At 36.8% G+C, this 16459-nt stretch overlaps 1 protein-coding gene across 11 annotated transcripts in view; it reads left to right on the top strand.

Moving 5' to 3' along the window:
* Positions 1–16459, top strand: part of dock10 (dedicator of cytokinesis 10) — a 145557-nt gene that overhangs the window by 93722 nt on the left and 35376 nt on the right. For 8 of the 11 annotated variants that reach the window (XM_068213667.2, XM_073924219.1, XM_068213666.2 and 5 more), the window contains 12 exons: positions 429–575; positions 1233–1316; positions 4110–4206; positions 4292–4324; positions 5734–5912; positions 6198–6314; positions 6401–6518; positions 7119–7240; positions 10201–10315; positions 10399–10465; positions 10552–10599; positions 15014–15115. In XM_068213667.2, the coding sequence (XP_068069768.2) occupies positions 429–575; positions 1233–1316; positions 4110–4206; positions 4292–4324; positions 5734–5912; positions 6198–6314; positions 6401–6518; positions 7119–7240; positions 10201–10315; positions 10399–10465; positions 10552–10599; positions 15014–15115 (1229 nt within the window). The remainder of the gene's footprint in view (positions 1–428; positions 576–1232; positions 1317–4109; positions 4207–4291; positions 4325–5733; positions 5913–6197; positions 6315–6400; positions 6519–7118; positions 7241–10200; positions 10316–10398; positions 10466–10551; positions 10600–15013; positions 15116–16459) is intronic. The other 3 variants (XM_073924222.1, XM_073924220.1, XM_073924221.1) reach the window with 1 other exon arrangement.

Here is a 16459-nt window from a genome sequence, read left to right as displayed (position 1 = left end):
GGAATGATATGTATTTTATTATTATTATTATTATTGTTCTTCTTATTATTATTAGAAGTTTGCTTTTTATTTTCTTATTTTTTCTTCTTTATTATTTTTTATGTATGTATATATATATATATATATATATATATATATATATATATATATATATATATATATATATATATATATATATATATATATATGTACATATGTGTTTGTATGGATATATATACCCTTTTATATTTTTTATTTCAAGGCTGCGGTTGTGGTAGGGGAAGGGTAATGTGCTGCTTTAAATTGTAAATGCAAAAGTCAATATATAATAATATTTTAAAAAAATTATAATATAAAAAATTGAGTGTAAGAATGTCAAGTATTATTAACTACTTAAAAGATCTTGTAATAAGGCTTGTAATAATACTGTAAACCCATGTTGTGTTTAGCTGCCGCGACCGCAACGATTTCCTGGCACTTTCCAAAACCGTTTGGAGACGTTGATCATGACCATGTCGGATCACATTTACTGGAAGAACAAAGAGCTGGCGGAGGAGACGCGGAGTGCAAATATGGCCATTGCGTTTTTTGTGAAGGTCAGCAACAACACTGATTATGAAGAGTATTGTATTGTTATCTGAGAGCTGTCTTTTCATTACAGCTAAAGGGATAGTTCACCCAAACATGAAAATTTACTTACTCGCAGGTCATCCAGGATTACTTTTTACTGCAGTAGAAGATTAAATAATTTGAGCTGAATCTGTTGGTGATTCATAAAATGGCAGTAAATGATGACACACTGAGGTCTTGTGAAGCGACACAATTGGTTGGCATAAAAAATTAACATTATACATATATAATATCGATCACCAGCTCTCATGCATTCATCTTCAAAACGAATCAGACTACATTTGCACATGTGCTGTGAACTGTTTGACCAGGCTGTGGATCAAAGCTAATAATACTGTAAATAAGGTTTAATTTATTACATGGAGCGATCGTTTTGCTTCACAAAGGCCTCACTGTGTCGTCAAGAGCCACAGCTATTGATTTGGACTCATTTGTTTATTGTTCATCTAAAGAACCTGTCACCAATCACTGCCATTACATCAATCACCAACAGTTTCACCTCAATTGCTCCTCTAAAGAAAATACAAGTCTCAAAAAGTCACAGCAAATGTTCATTTTTGGGTGCACTATCATTTTAATAAGTTAGTTTTTATCTCTGCAATAACTCTATTTCCCATCCCTAGCGGTGCTTCACCTTGATGGACAGAGGTTTCACCTTTAAACTGATCAGCAACTACCTGAACATGATCACAGCCACTGACAATAAGGTACATGATCTTTCTGTATCCATTAGTATGACTAGACTCTGTTTGAATGTGGCCAGTGGTGGCTGTAATTAGTTACGACGTGTCATGTGGACAACGGGGTTGCGGATCCAAATACAGGTATTTTAACAAGAATGGTCAGGCAAGCAATGGTCAACAGAGGAGCAAACAGATGTAAACAGGAAATCAAGAGTCATGGTCAATAAAGAAGTGGATGATCAAAGGCAGGCAGCGGACGGGAATAAACAATAAAACAATTCAAGGGTCTAAGGGTGCTTTCACACCTGCCTTATTTAGTTGGATTGAATCGTACTAGAGTTTGTTTCCCCTTTTGGTGCGGTTGGTTTGGGCAGGTGAGAATGCAGCAATCGTACTCGAGTGCGTGGCAAAAGTGGACCAAACAAGCTTACCGAGACCTGCTTGAAGAGGTGGTCTCGGTACGCTTTCAAACGAACCCTGGAGCGGTTCGTTTGTGGTGAGAATATGATCCATACTAAAACAGGTCCAACCGCAAAAAGTACTGGACTAATTCAGCTGCCGTAGGCCGGTGCACTGTGCATTATGGGATATGGAGGAAAAATATTTGTTGACAGCGCTTTACCAAGAGAGAGAGAGAGAGGGGAAAACTTTACCTGATGGATCGTTGGTAATATTTCCGCAAGATGAGCATGTCGCAGTTTAGCTAAATTAATTCACGTCTCCTCCTGAAGTGACGAGCGATGCACTAAACACTGTTTTCCAGCCGCGGCCGCGCTTCATTCTCCAAATGTAGAGTTTGTCTAAAGCTGGCATACAATCAGCCAGCGCAGTCGCCCCTCCAGAGTAAAAGGTTTTGTTTACCTGCGGGAGTTCACTGGCATTTTCCCGCACGTGAATTCTGACCAATCAATAAGCAGTTTAGGAAATATGTTCAACAACATCTGGCCAATAAGAGATGTGGATTTTGTCAGATGACTGCATTTTGGTTCGTTTCAACTGGTTCGGTCCAAAGCCAGCAGTGTGGTGTGAAAACGACCCAAGACGGCAGAAGATGCAACAATGTGTCATTTATTGCGCTTGGTCTGGACTAGATGAAGCGAACTACAGATGTGAAAGCCCATGCATGGTAATGCTCATAGTACAGTTAAACAAAAAATCAACAATCAGTGTGTGTCTGCGCTGCTTTCATCATGAATAATCAGTGGAAAACCGGAACAGGTGTGAGTGTGTGGTGCATGACAGGCTTTGTAGTCCATATAATGACAAATTCAGCCCCGTGCAGAGACTGTCCTAGTGGCATGTGCAGGCAGGATAAAACTATTGTGGGGGGGGTGGTTGGGGGGTTTGGTGTTGTCGCAAACTGAAGAGTGTGGGGGGGGGGGGGGGGTTGTTGGTGTGATTTGTCATGAACAAAAGAGCGGGGGGTGGGTGGTTGGTGGGGGGTTATGTTGTCGGCAGGGGCACTTCAGATCATTTTGGAAGCGCACCAAGACTAAAGAGGGCATGTGCACTGCACGTGTGCCCGTGCCTGGACAGATGTGTAGTCCTGTGAATGATTCCCGGTGATCTACAAGCCTGGATTGCTGGTGATTGTGACGTAAGGTAAATTGAAGTTAAGTAAATAGGTACTGTAAGTAGATCACTTTTTAGAAGAAAAAGTAAAGTAAGGGATTACTTTTTATTTTCAGGTGATGTTATTATAATAAAGCGAAAAATGTCCTGTTTGGCAAAGATTTAAAGAATTAAGAGTTTAATTTCTGTTGTCTATGCAGCGTTGAGATTTATATGTAGTGCATTTATGCTTGAAATTTTTATTGTTTAGCCAAATAATTAAATAACTTAATGAATTATTGAGTTTTCAAACATTGTAATGAAAAATGTAATTTAAATATGGATGTAATTAGTAATTAATTACTTTTTTGATGTAGCTAGTTGGTGAACCGACCAATTATCATGACCAGAGGACAAGGATGAACAATAGAGAATCTAAACACCACAAATAGTGACCGCTTGCCTCAATACAAGGCTTGCAAAACAGAAGTCTTATTTTGTTTTGTTTTTTGTTGATATTGCTCTTAGTTTTAAGTGATTTTAATGTCACGATGTGTTATTTTTTAAGTGATTTTAAGGTCATGTCCACATTAATTTGTTTTCCTTTTAAAAAATGCATACTTTTCTCTCCATTTTGGACTTCAGTCCACACTGAGACAGCATTTTTAGGAAATGAAAATGTATCTTGTGTGTAAAATGCTGTCCAAAGTGGACACATTTGAAAACGTTGCTTTCGTGTTGCATTGTGGACTGCGAAATCAGAGGCTCTCGACATTATTTTAGTCATGCGACCCCAATTGATGCACGTTATATGGACAGAAGAAATCCTACAAAGGGACTCCCTATTTTGAAAAACTTTTCAGGTTTTCTCTTAATTTTATAAGTAGATTTTTTTTTCTGCCACAGCGGAATGAACCACCAACTATTCCAGCATATATTTTATGCAGCGGATGCCCTTGTCAGTACTGGGAAACACCCATACACACTCATACACTTTACAGCCAATTTAGTTCATCAATTCCCCTATAGCGCATGTGTTTGGACTGTGATGTAAACCGGAGCACCCGGAGGAAACCCACGCCAACACGGCGAGAACATGCAAACTCCACACAGTAACGCCAACTGACCCGGCCGAGGCTCGAACCAGCAACCTTCTTGCTGTGATGCAACAGTGCTAACCACTGAGCCACCGTGCCACCACATTTGGGAATGTTCTGTTTTAATGCTATGGAGAAAACTCAATGTGCAAATGTTATTTGTTTCCAGGCGCTGTGTGAGCTCAAGTTTGAGTTCATAAGGGAAGTGTGTAACTATGAGCACTTTGTCCCTTTGAGTCTTCCCATCCCGTCTGCACGAATCACAGGTCAGCACATGTTTGTTTCTCATGCATATTAATGCTGATTAGCATATAGTAGACCAATACACTGTCTCATTTCTCTCTCTGTCAGACAATGCATCAACAGAAGCCCAAAGTACTAAGGGTAAGTAATGAGTTAATTGCATTAAACTTGATATTTAATTATATATTATATACAGCTGAAGTCAAAATGATTAACCTTCTGGAATTATTAGCCCCCTGCATTTCCGTTTAACAGAGAGCAGATTTCTTCAGCACATTTCTAATCATAATAGTTTTAATAACTCATCTCTAATAACTGATTTCTTTTATCCTTGCCATGATGACAGCACATAATATTAGACTAGATAATCTTCAAGACACTAATGTTCAGCTTAAAGTGACCTAACTAGGGTAATTAGGCAAGTCATTGTATAACAGTGGTTTGTTCTGGAGACAATCCAACACTAATATTGCTTAAGGGGCTAATAATATCAACCTAGGCTCATTCTGAACATGTAGCCCCATGGAGGTTTCTGGAGACCGCAAAATATGTCCAGGGAGGTACGTATTTTTGCAGTTGTTGTTTTCGCGAATCCATGAGAAGGCCGCTGTGTGCGCTTTTTCGCATCTCAAATGTCTCTCGCGAGTGCCGTTCGCGTCTGCACTGTTCTCGCGTAAACCCATCGGAGGCTGCTGTCGACCGACTGACTGACTGATTGATTGACTGGGCGACCAATCAATTGACCCACCCTCCTCCTTCCCTAAACTCAACCAATTTTACCGATTGCCCTGCCCACCCACATCTCTAAACCCAACCGACGATTTACAAAAGCCGCCCAGAAAAAGAAAAGCCCTCGTCTGATTTTTACCATGTTTTCGGATTTTTGCCACATTCTCACCCTGTTGTTCACTCGTTCATTTTATGTTTTGGATTCTGTTTTTTGTCTTGATTTCTGGAACCGTTCTTTCTCTAGACTCGAACCCGGTCGTGGTCCTCATGGTCAACTCCTCTTTGCATCTCAAGTCCGCCGGCGTACACGAGGAGCTAACTGGACAAACTTGGTTGTGGCAGGAAAACCCTCCACACGGAAGTAAGCGGTCAGCCAGTAAGCGCCAAAAGGAACGTCATCATACCACCGCGTAGCATTCGCTTGAAATGAAATGCAGCCATACATATCTCTGGCTATCCTCTGTCCGCAGGGCTACGTTTTCAGAATGAGCCTGGGTTGCAACAGTATTAACTTAAAATGGGTTTTAAAAAAATGTAAACTGATTATATTCCAGCCAAAATAAAACACACATGATTTTCTTCAGAAGAAAAAATAATATAGGAAATACTGTGAAAAATTCCTGAATCTGTTCAACATCACTTGGGAAATATTTGAAAAGAAATTCCCAGGAGGGCGAATCATTGTGACTTCAACTGTATTTCTGAGTTCAATGGCAGCTACTGTAATTAGTAGTATATTGAGCTATAAGTCTTTACTAATAGCAAGAATTGTACATCAAGCACAAACGTTATGTGGTTTCTCCTTCTCTCTCGTCCTCCAGTGGACTTCCCAGAGTACAGTTTGACAGAGGATTTCTGCAGGAAGCATTTTCTGTCTGGATTGTTGTTGCGAGAGCTGGGACTCGCTTTGCAGGATGAGCAAGATCTGAGACACATCGCTCTGGCCTGCCTGAAGAACCTGATGGCCAAACACTCGCTGGACGCTCGATACGCCACAAAGGTTACCTTTCGCTCACTGCTACCAACTCACAACTCTGAATTTACTGTCACTCTGCATTAAAAGAACACCTTGCACAAGGTTGTTTATTGTAATTTGATAAAAAATACATCTTTAAAATTTTGTAAGATGATACAACACAAGGTATAGCTTTATTAAAAAATCAAGATGTTAAAAACTTTTAAGGAATTAAGATGCTGATGAGCGTTAAACATGTTATCACTAACTTGTGAAAAGGCTGCATAATAATAATAGTAACCTATTGTTTACTGTATTGTGTTTGTGCAGGAGAAACAGGCTCGGATAGCTTCTCTTTACCTGCCGCTTTATGGCCTGATCCTGGACAACATGCCTCGGTTTTTCCTCAGAGATCTGTTTCCAATCTGCCTGACGGCGAGTGACCAGGTACACACACTTTAAACTATACTGTAGCCAGGTATGAGCTTTCGGACGCAGCATGATAGTGTTACTTCCACATATTTCCTTCACAGGGATCCAGAGATGATCTCAGTGTTGGAGTGGGTTTGGCAGGTCAGGTGACCCATGTTTTACGCCACGGAAACTCAATGGACGCGTCCTTCTCCAAGGAAGTGCTCAACTCCATTACAGGTATTTATGATGGTAGATCGACTGTCTCCTTGTGTGGATGTGTTTCATTGACTTCCGCCTTATTAGTATACTTAAAGGGACAGTTCACCCAAACACTTTAGGTCACAATTCACGGTATTAAACTAACACTAGCTTAATAAACTACTAATTAGCTGTTTATTAATAGCTAGTAATGTAGAAGTTGGGTTTAGGAAAAACCTGACACAACTGACTTCCATAGCATTTGTTTTTCCTAGTATGGAAGGCAATGGTCACATGTGTCCAGCATTTTTCAAAATATCTTCAACTGTGTTCAACAGAAAAAAGGAATTGCATAAAGATATGAAACTGCTTGAGGGAGAGAAAATACACTTTATTTTTGGGTGAACTATTTCTTTAGCAAAAAATAGAAAGTTCTGCCATCATATGGTGCATATATAAGCAAGAGGCTGTTATTTAAAAACTGAAGGAGAAGTCAATATTTTCAAAAATTTATAAAAGGTTTATTTTTTTAAGATGATGATTAAATGCACAAAACAAAAGCATGCTAGGATGATTGAAAAGGTAATATTATATTTAAATTTTATATTTTCTAACATAGAACATTTTTTGCTTTCCCAGCCTTTTCATCATTGGCTGTATCGACCGCTAATCATGCCGACTCCAGGGGTTCTCTGATCAGCATCGAGTCGAACCCCAGCAATAGTGACCGCAACAGTGAGAAGATGGATGCCTGTGAAAAGGCAAGTGTATGAATACACATATCTTAGATTAATCCTAACCCCTTACTAACCCTAAATCCTAAACCTTACCCTAAACTCTAACCCTAAACCCTTACCCTTATCCTAAGTTTTTACCCTAAACTCTAACCCTTAACCCTAACTCTTAACCAGTGTTGGGCAAGCTACTTGAAAAATGTAGTGATGATATGTGTGATATGTTGCTACATTTTCCCCTGGGAAATGTAGCAAGCTAAGCTAAAAGCTACATAGCAAAAGTAGCTTAGCTACATCCACGCTTTTTTTGCAGTTTTTATTAAATTGAAAGTTAAAAGTTAAAAATTTATTTTTTATTTATTTAAGGTCATAAATAAATAAGTTTTTGCATCTTAACATGTGCTTCTCGAGATATGGTCACGAGCTTCAGAATTAACTCCTCTCCCTCAGTCATCTTTCCATCAAGCAAGTTTCTGTTGGCGACATCACCCAACCAGAGGTAGCAGTAGCGCACTTAAAAGTTTGTTGTCGAACACTGTAAAACAGGAAGAAGAAGAATTCCTCATTCTAGCCATCATATGGATTTACTATCACCAGCTACACACCCGCCTCATAGCTCCGCAAATGTCAGTGCCGTCACTTATTGATCCGCGATCAGTAAATGTAGCTTGTGTGGACGCTACTGCGCTACTTGACTAATAAAAGAGCTTCGCTACTGAAAAGCTATTTGATTTAGAAAGTAGCAACGATACCGCCACGATACTGAGAAATGTAGTTAAGCTAGTAGCGTCACTACTTGTAGCGATGCTACTGCCCAACACTGCTCTTAACCTAACCCTAAACTCTTACCCTAAACCCTGACCCTTACTTTAAACCCTAAACCTAAACTCTTACCCTTACCCTAAGCATAAACCTTTGCTCTTACCCTAAACCTTTACCCTTACTCTTAAGTTAAACCCAAACCCTTACCCTAAAACCTAACACTTACCCTATCGCTAAACCCTAACCTTTACCCGAAACCTTAAACTAAATCTTAACCCCAATCCTAACCCTTATGCTAACTCTAAACCCTTACCCTATCCTAACCCTAATCTAAACCCTAATCCTTAACTCTAACCCTAATCCCTAACTCTAACCCAAACCCTAAACTAACCCTAATCCTTAACTCTAACCCTAACCTAACCCTAATCCCTAACTCTAACCCTAAACCCTAAGCTAACTCTAATCCTTAACTCTAACCCCAAACCCTAACACTAAACGTTAAATCCTATCCCTAATAAAGAGTTTGCCACTGCTTCATTTGGAATGGGTAAAGCAGAAATGTGTAAGAATTGCACACTTCTTTGATCACTGCAGGGTTTCTGAGGCGCTCATAAAAGATGGTATATATATATATATATATATATATATATATATATATATATATATATATATATATATATATATATATACAGTTGAAGTCAGAATTATTAGCCCCGTTTTTATTTTTTTCTTCTTTTTTAAATATTTCCCAAATGAAGTTTGACAGAGCAAGGAAATTTTCACAGTGTGTCTGATAATATTTTTTCTTCTAGAAAAAGTCTTATGTGTTTTATTTTGGCTAGAATAAAAGCAGTTTTGAATTTTTTAAAAAGTATTTTTGGGACAAAATTATTAGCCCCTTTAAGCTAGTTTTTTTTCCGAGAGTCTACAGAACAAACCATCGTTATACAATAACTTGGCTAATTACCCTAACCTGCCTAGTTCACCTTATTAACCTAGTTAAGCCTTTAAATGTCACTTTAAGCTGTATAGAAGTGTCTTAAAAATATCAAGTAAAATATTATTTACTGTCATCATGACAAAGATAAAATAAATCAGTTATTAGAAATAGGTTTTTAAAACTATTATGCTTAGAAATGTGCTGAAACAATCTGCCCTCCATTAAACAGAAATTGGGGAAAAAATAAACAGCAGCGCTAATAATTCAGGGGGGCTAATAATTCTGACTTCAACTGTATATATATATATATATATATAATTATATATAGTGTGTGTTTGTGTGTAATTATATATACTGTGTGTATATATATATATATATATATATATATATATACAGTATATATAAAGACACAGACAGATGTCAGACTGTTAACTCACTTTTATCATCATTTGCATGAAAGTGCAATTATTTACAGAGTAACAAGTATTTTAATATAACGTTTTTAAAGCTAGGATGATGGTTCAATATGAATAGAACAGATCCAAGAACTGTCCATCCCAGTCAAAACAGTCGAAGTTTAGCGGGTCTCATGCTGTCATTAGCCAAAATATCTTGACAAACCACACATAAAGGTCATGGTTCATCAGCTGGTCCTGTCCACGTAAATCCTAAACTCAAATACTGATCATCATATCGTCGTCTTTTGGATTTAAGCCCTGAACTTGAAGGCTTTGAATCAGGGGGTCTCAGAAACCGATCCATTGTATTAGCAGGCATATACCTGTATTGGCGGGCTTGCCAAACAGAAGCGAATTCACAGCTATGGCCTTCTGGGTAAAAAAGGTTTTCTTATATTTGACGTATTACTTTTTTTATTTGTTTAATTAAAACGTTTAAATATAATAAAAAATACATATAATAATTAAACTTAATAATTATATTTTTATTATATAATATTTTTTCCCGCGCCTCCCCTGACATGCTCTGGCGCCCCCCAGGGGAGGCACGCCTCACACTTTGAAAACCCCTGACCTAGCTGATCTCCAGGATCTAATGAGCTCAGGGCTCTCTCCCGGGACAGCATGCCAAACAAGCTTTATAGACAATCATCAACTAAGTGTGAACTCTTGAAATACCAATAGGAAATTAACACATAGAATGCAGCAGTAATCAAACAAATATCAATTTATATATATATATATATATATATATATATATATATATATATATATATATATATATATATATATATATATATATTGTTAATTTTGTTTTCTGTATTCAGTTTGCCAGGCCTCAGTCTCTTATTGGCTTTGGATCCCGCTTTGATAAACTGGATCAAGCTGAAACCAGAAGTCTGCTCATGTGTTTCCTGCACATTATGAAGACCATCTCAGAGGGTGAGTTTAACAATGATGAGTCCTGTAATGCATTTACATCATACACTGTAGCATCTGCGCATGATTGGCTCTGTGTGTTGCAGAGGTGATGGTTTCATACTGGCATCGAGCGATTCACCAGGAGATCAGTGACTTCTTCAATATTCTGGAGTAAGAGAATGTTTTTATAAACACTAATAAATGGATGGTGAAGTATGAGAGAGAATTAAAATGCATCAAATATCTTAATTCAACAGATTATGCCTTCAGCACTTTCGTTTCCTTGGAAAGCGGCACATTGCCAGGTAGGACTTCTCTTTCCTGAGTCATATCTATGTGTGTGCAACTTTTCTATTAGGTTTATTACAAATATTTAGTTTAAGGGAAATGTTTAGTTTAATTTGCTTAAATCTTTGTACTCAATATTTGTTTGAGAGAGAATAAAAACTGTAGTGAAAATGACAGAATATTATTGACTCCTCTGCTGGGTGTGAATTACATGAGGGTTTGGGGAGTCTGATCCCCCTAATTAACGCTTGATCCCTCATAAAGGACATCAAAACAATATGTATGAGGGGTCTGCCCTTTAAATAGTTGAGAAATAGTTTGCTTTAATCTGCATCCCTGTATCATAAATTATATTAATAATAATAAAAAAAAATTGAGCAGCTTTTTTTCAGCACATTTCTGAACATAACAGTTTTAATAACGCATCTCTTATAACTGATTTATTTTGTCTTAGCCATGATGACAGCACATAATATTAGACTAGATATTCTTCAAGACACTAGTATTCAGCTTAAAGTGACATTTAAAGACTTAACTAGGTTAATTAGATTAAGGTTAGGGTAATAAAACAGTAATTTGTTCTGGAGACAATCCAGAACAAATATTGCTGTAGGAGGAAAATATTATTGACCTTAAAATGGCTTTCAAATAATTAATAACTGCTTTAATTCTATAGCCGAAATAAAACAAAAGACTTCTCCAGAAGAAAAAATATTATAAGAAATACTGTGAAAAAATCCAAAATCTGTTCAACATCATTTGGGAAATATTTGAAAAAGACAAAAACAAATCGTCCCCTTAGAATTATAAGGTTCTATCTGACATTTTTGTCTGACATATTCATATTAAATGACAACTTATTATGGGATGTTTTTTTTTTTTTTATAAGTTGTTTACACTTTAAGACTTTTTATTTAAAAAAACAAAAACAGTTTATCTATAAAGTTGAACTCTAGCTTGGCTCTGTAAGGTTCTTTCTGTGAGCCAATCAGCATTTTTAATGCCCGCACGAGGACCAATCAGGATCAGCTTTCTTTGTCAGTTCACCAGACTGCTCCATTGACAGCAGGAAAGACCAGAGCGACAAAATCACACAAAATCAAATAAATATTGAAATAACATCTAAATAATGCCGCCACACCACACAAAATTGAGATGTGTGTAAATGTGATGATCTAGAAGCATTTTTTTTTACATTGAGATGAAATGTTACATTTTACATTGTTGAAAAATAAATTAATATTTAAAAAAATTCTATATTATAGTCAGTGAAACATTTTTCTGTGTTTATTAAACTCTTTTGCTCATTGTCTGTTTTCTTTTAAAGTCTTCACATTTAATATTAAGCCTTGAAGGGGAAATGCTTAATTTAATTCATGGGGCATATAATTCAATAATTCATATAAAGCATAAAATGTAATAAATATTAACATATTACTTAGATAAAATTCACATCTGCACCGGACAACTTTTTAGGACAGCCTTGTAAGCTTAATTTGAACAAGAAGAAAATATTCATCCTAAAACCTGAAATAAATGCAAAAAATTAACTTTCTCAAGCATCAACATATTGTTACAGCACCAAATTGTATATGTTTTGATTGTATTTCTTAAAAATTAATGCTTCAATGAATGATCTGCCAGATAGAACCTTAAACTCCAAATGGAAAATGACTTTTCAGAATGAGAAGGTTCTGTCTGCATTTACCCTGGTATATTTGCTCCAATTTGCAAATGTAAGAGAACTGAGTACATTAAGGGTCTCTATCATGTTAATGTATAAAAGAGAACTATTACACACATATCATTTGCTATATGGAATGGCAAAACTTTGAAGCTCAATATCTCAAAATCATTAAGAACGCAGATACAACCTTATAATTCCAAGGTGACGAATTGTCAATGTCAAATTCGCACCCTTCTCCTAAAGTAGTCCAAGTCTGCATATTCTGATGTTATTCTTATGAATGTATTCCTGTTTTATTCCCACTTCATGTACAGGTCATTGTATTCGTATAGTGTATGTTATACATCTGTGCTTGTATTTGAGTGTTTACACTATTGTTATCATCGAACGCTGTGTTCCCAAATCCATGTTTTCCTGTCTGACCCCCACACATAAATCCACATTATACATCGTTATTCTGTCCATCAGGGATTTCTAGAGTCACACACAAGATCTTTAACATCTGCTGTTTAATATCCTAATCCAAACAGTGCACTTAAAGGGATAGTTCATTTACTCACTCTTCGCTTATACAAAACCTATTTGAGTGTCTTCTGTTGAACAAAAAAGTAGATGGCGTCCCAATTCACCTGCTTATATGTTCTTAAGGTATGCACTTTTATTGTAAAGAAGAGTATGCAAGATTTGGGACAAACTAATTCCCTTATTAACGGACCGTTATGTTGTTGGTTACAAGACTTGTCAATCATCTCGACACATCATCTACATTATTTCATATCTAATTTCCTACATACAGCAGCAGGTTAATCTGCCATTCACAATCTTTCATGAAGAGAAACCTCCTCAGGTGTTTGGATAATTCTGCATTCAGAAGTCAATGTTCAAACAAGTTCACATTGTCCACAGCGGAATGTACCGCCAACTAATCCAGTACACAGCAGATGCCCATCCAGCTGTAACATAGTACTGGGAAACACTCTCACATTCACTCGCACACTCATACACTACGGCCAATTTAGTTCATCAATTCCCCTATAGCGCATGTGTTCGGGAAACCGGAGGAAACTCACGCCAACACAGGGAGAACATGCAAACTCCACACTGAAATGCCAACTGACCCAGCTAGGACTCGATCCAGCGACCTTCTTGCTGTCAGGCCAAAGTGCTAACCGCTGAGACACCGTGCCACCGACATGCTAATTATATTTTTGATTACTATTTAGGATGGGTAGTATGCAAATTGGGATGCAGCAGTTGACGTTTTTGGTGCAGTTGAACAACCAGCATTCTTAAAACATCGTCTGTAGTGTTCAACAGAAGAAAGAAACTCGAGGTTTAAAACTAAATAAGAGAGAATTTTTTATTTTTTAGGTGAACTGTCTGCAGGGTTCCCACACTTTTTGAAAGTACTTGAATTTTAGACGGATTCAAGACCTGAAATGTACTTAAAAACAAACACAGGTCCTTGAAAGTGTTTGAATCCAATTTGAAATTAGTTTATGGTGTTGTTTGGTGCTGATGTTAAAAACCAAACTAAAAATAATGATAGATTCCTAATTTAAAACAAATAATCCACATTTGATCAATATTTCAGGAAACACATTTGAATATTACCAGTGTTGAATTTTTACTAAACTTCTTTGAACGTGACTGTTTAAAACGGTCAATATTTGTGAAAATAACACATTGAAAACATCATCATTACTCTGACATTTTAATCTAAATATTAAGTGTCATTGAAATGTTACATACAGTAAGGACTTTCATAGCACTACATGTGCTGGGGGAATTTAAAAAATGGTGCTTGATTTGAAGTGAATGGCGCTTTAAAAAGTCCCTGAATCTGCTGTTGATTAAAGAGTGTGAACCCTGCATCCCTTTAAATACTCTGCTAGATCAGTGGTTCTCAAAGTGGGGGTCGGGACCCCCCGAGGGGTCGCGGGGCAATGAAGGGGGGGTCGCCTGGTGATTTCCAAAAATCTATTTATTTTTATTAAACCAAAAGAATTAACATATTTTATCAATCGCTATGCTGAAAATAAAAATAGTCGTTTATAGTTACTATATACTATATAGTTACTATAGTAGCTTATAGTTACTAGTTCTATTGGATTGCGACCCCTGGGGTAATTACATCATATTAAAGGCAGCAATAGCGTCAGATGCATTTTGATTTTATAACACCAGGTTATACTTTCTGCCACATTTAAAGCACTGACACACGTTAAAAAAATGTAATTGGTGTGTCTGCGTCATTGCATGCAAGGTTTCTTTATTTATAACCACCTCAGAGGATATTGGGGGTCGCGAGTCACTGGTATTGTTATTTTGGGGGTCGCGGGCTGAAAAGTTTGGGAACCGCTGTGCTAGATGCTTGACTTAGATTTTTACAGTCTACAATCAGTGGTTGAGATGGGTCAAGGTTGGCATTAACCTTTGGAGCCAGATCGGTCTCAGAAATAATACACTTACAAAATAAAATTCATACACCATTCACATTTACAGAATTGAATTTGGAAATTCAAAACACAATTCATAAATGCACACATCCAATTCACTTGTGGAAATATTTAGGATTTTTACTTTATGAATTGGACTTGTGCATTCATGAATTGAGTTTTGAATTTATGAATTGGATTTTGTAAATGTGGATTGTGTATGAATGTTATTTTGTGAATGTATTATTTCTGAGACTGATCTGGCCTCATATTAACCCTGCTGTGATTGGCTGATTGTGTGCGCAGGAAGCTAGCGGCCGCAGTTAAGCTGGCTCAGGCCACACAGAACAATGGCACCCTCAAGGGCTCTAATGTGTCCTACCACTCTCCAGGGCTCCTACCCCAATGGTAAACCCCTAACAGGTCTCCCATTACAATGCATTAAATAGCAATGATGTATATGCACAGGGACTTTCATTTTCAGACAACCAAGCACAAGCGCTTCTGGTGACTTGTTGCGCCATTGCAAAATCGCCACGATCACAAATCAGTGATCTTCACTGTATGATTGTTGTACCATATAAAGTGGGTCTCTGACCAGATGAGAAGCACTGCAATACATTTTTTCTGCGCCGTGTCTTTAAAATATGGAAATGTATTTCACTCCAGTATTTTCCATGGAGTTTCTCCGCTAGCCTGCTGCTACTGATGGTGCTAGCGTTTACACGGTCTTTCATCTCGCTTTACGCTTGAGCAACTAAATGAATGCTTAAGTCTGTTTAACTTTTAATTTACATTACAGCGTCAATGCTGTAAAAGGAACCTTATGAAATTATAAATAGTCACATTAACCTGTGCATATAGACCATTGCAATAAATGCATTTTATTTTTTTATTTATTTATTTTTTTTGGAAACTAAGAATTTTAACCTTTATTAAAATATTCTAACACACACAGTTGCCAAACATCACAAAGCATTCCTCCCTGTGGGTCCCACTTTATATTAGATGTTTAAAACCACAATGTACTTGACAGTAATAAAGATGAAGAATAGATTTTATCGATGCAAATTCACTGCTATTGAATGTGGGTTGGATTTATGTTATGGGTTAAAAACAGTAGGGTCGAAAAAAGTAACTACAGTTTAATAAGTAATACCAACACGTGACTTGACACCCCTACATGTGATAAAAGCTATCCTTGCCATGTTAGATGGAGATTTTTGAAATGTTTTAATGGAGTCAATCTAGGGCCATATATACTTGGAAAATAAAATAAAGTTTTGCAAACAAACAATAAAGTGTCGAGCAAAAATAAATAAATAAATAAAAAATAAATAAATAAATTTTAAAAAATCAGAATTTGGAAATAAATTTGAGAGATAAAAATTTATTTTACTAGCAAAAATTAAAAACTGCAAAGAGAAAATAAGGTTTTGAGAAATAAAAATAAAATTTGCAAACAAAAAAGAGCCATAAAAAAACAAAAAAAATCAAGCAGTGCAAACAAGCTAAAGTATAAGCAATAAAAAAACGATATATTTCAACATTTTTTATAGCATTGCCTTTACAAATCCCGTCCAGTTAATTGCAATGCTTATTTTGATTAACTTTTTAGTAACTTACTACCGGACCTACTGGGCTGTAAGATCACATCGTTGATACTGTGTCTCCAGGTGATAGAGGCAGGTCCAGCCTGCTGTAAATGCCCAAGTTCCCTAGACTCCGCCCCCTTGTCAAATAAGGGCCACA

This window comes from Danio rerio, chromosome 15, assembly GCF_049306965.1.
Source record: "Danio rerio strain Tuebingen ecotype United States chromosome 15, GRCz12tu, whole genome shotgun sequence".
NCBI classification, from domain to species: domain Eukaryota; kingdom Metazoa; phylum Chordata; class Actinopteri; order Cypriniformes; family Danionidae; genus Danio; species Danio rerio.
The sequence above is the reverse complement of the archived record's forward strand: the minus strand, read 5'-3'. Positions and strand labels throughout refer to the sequence as shown.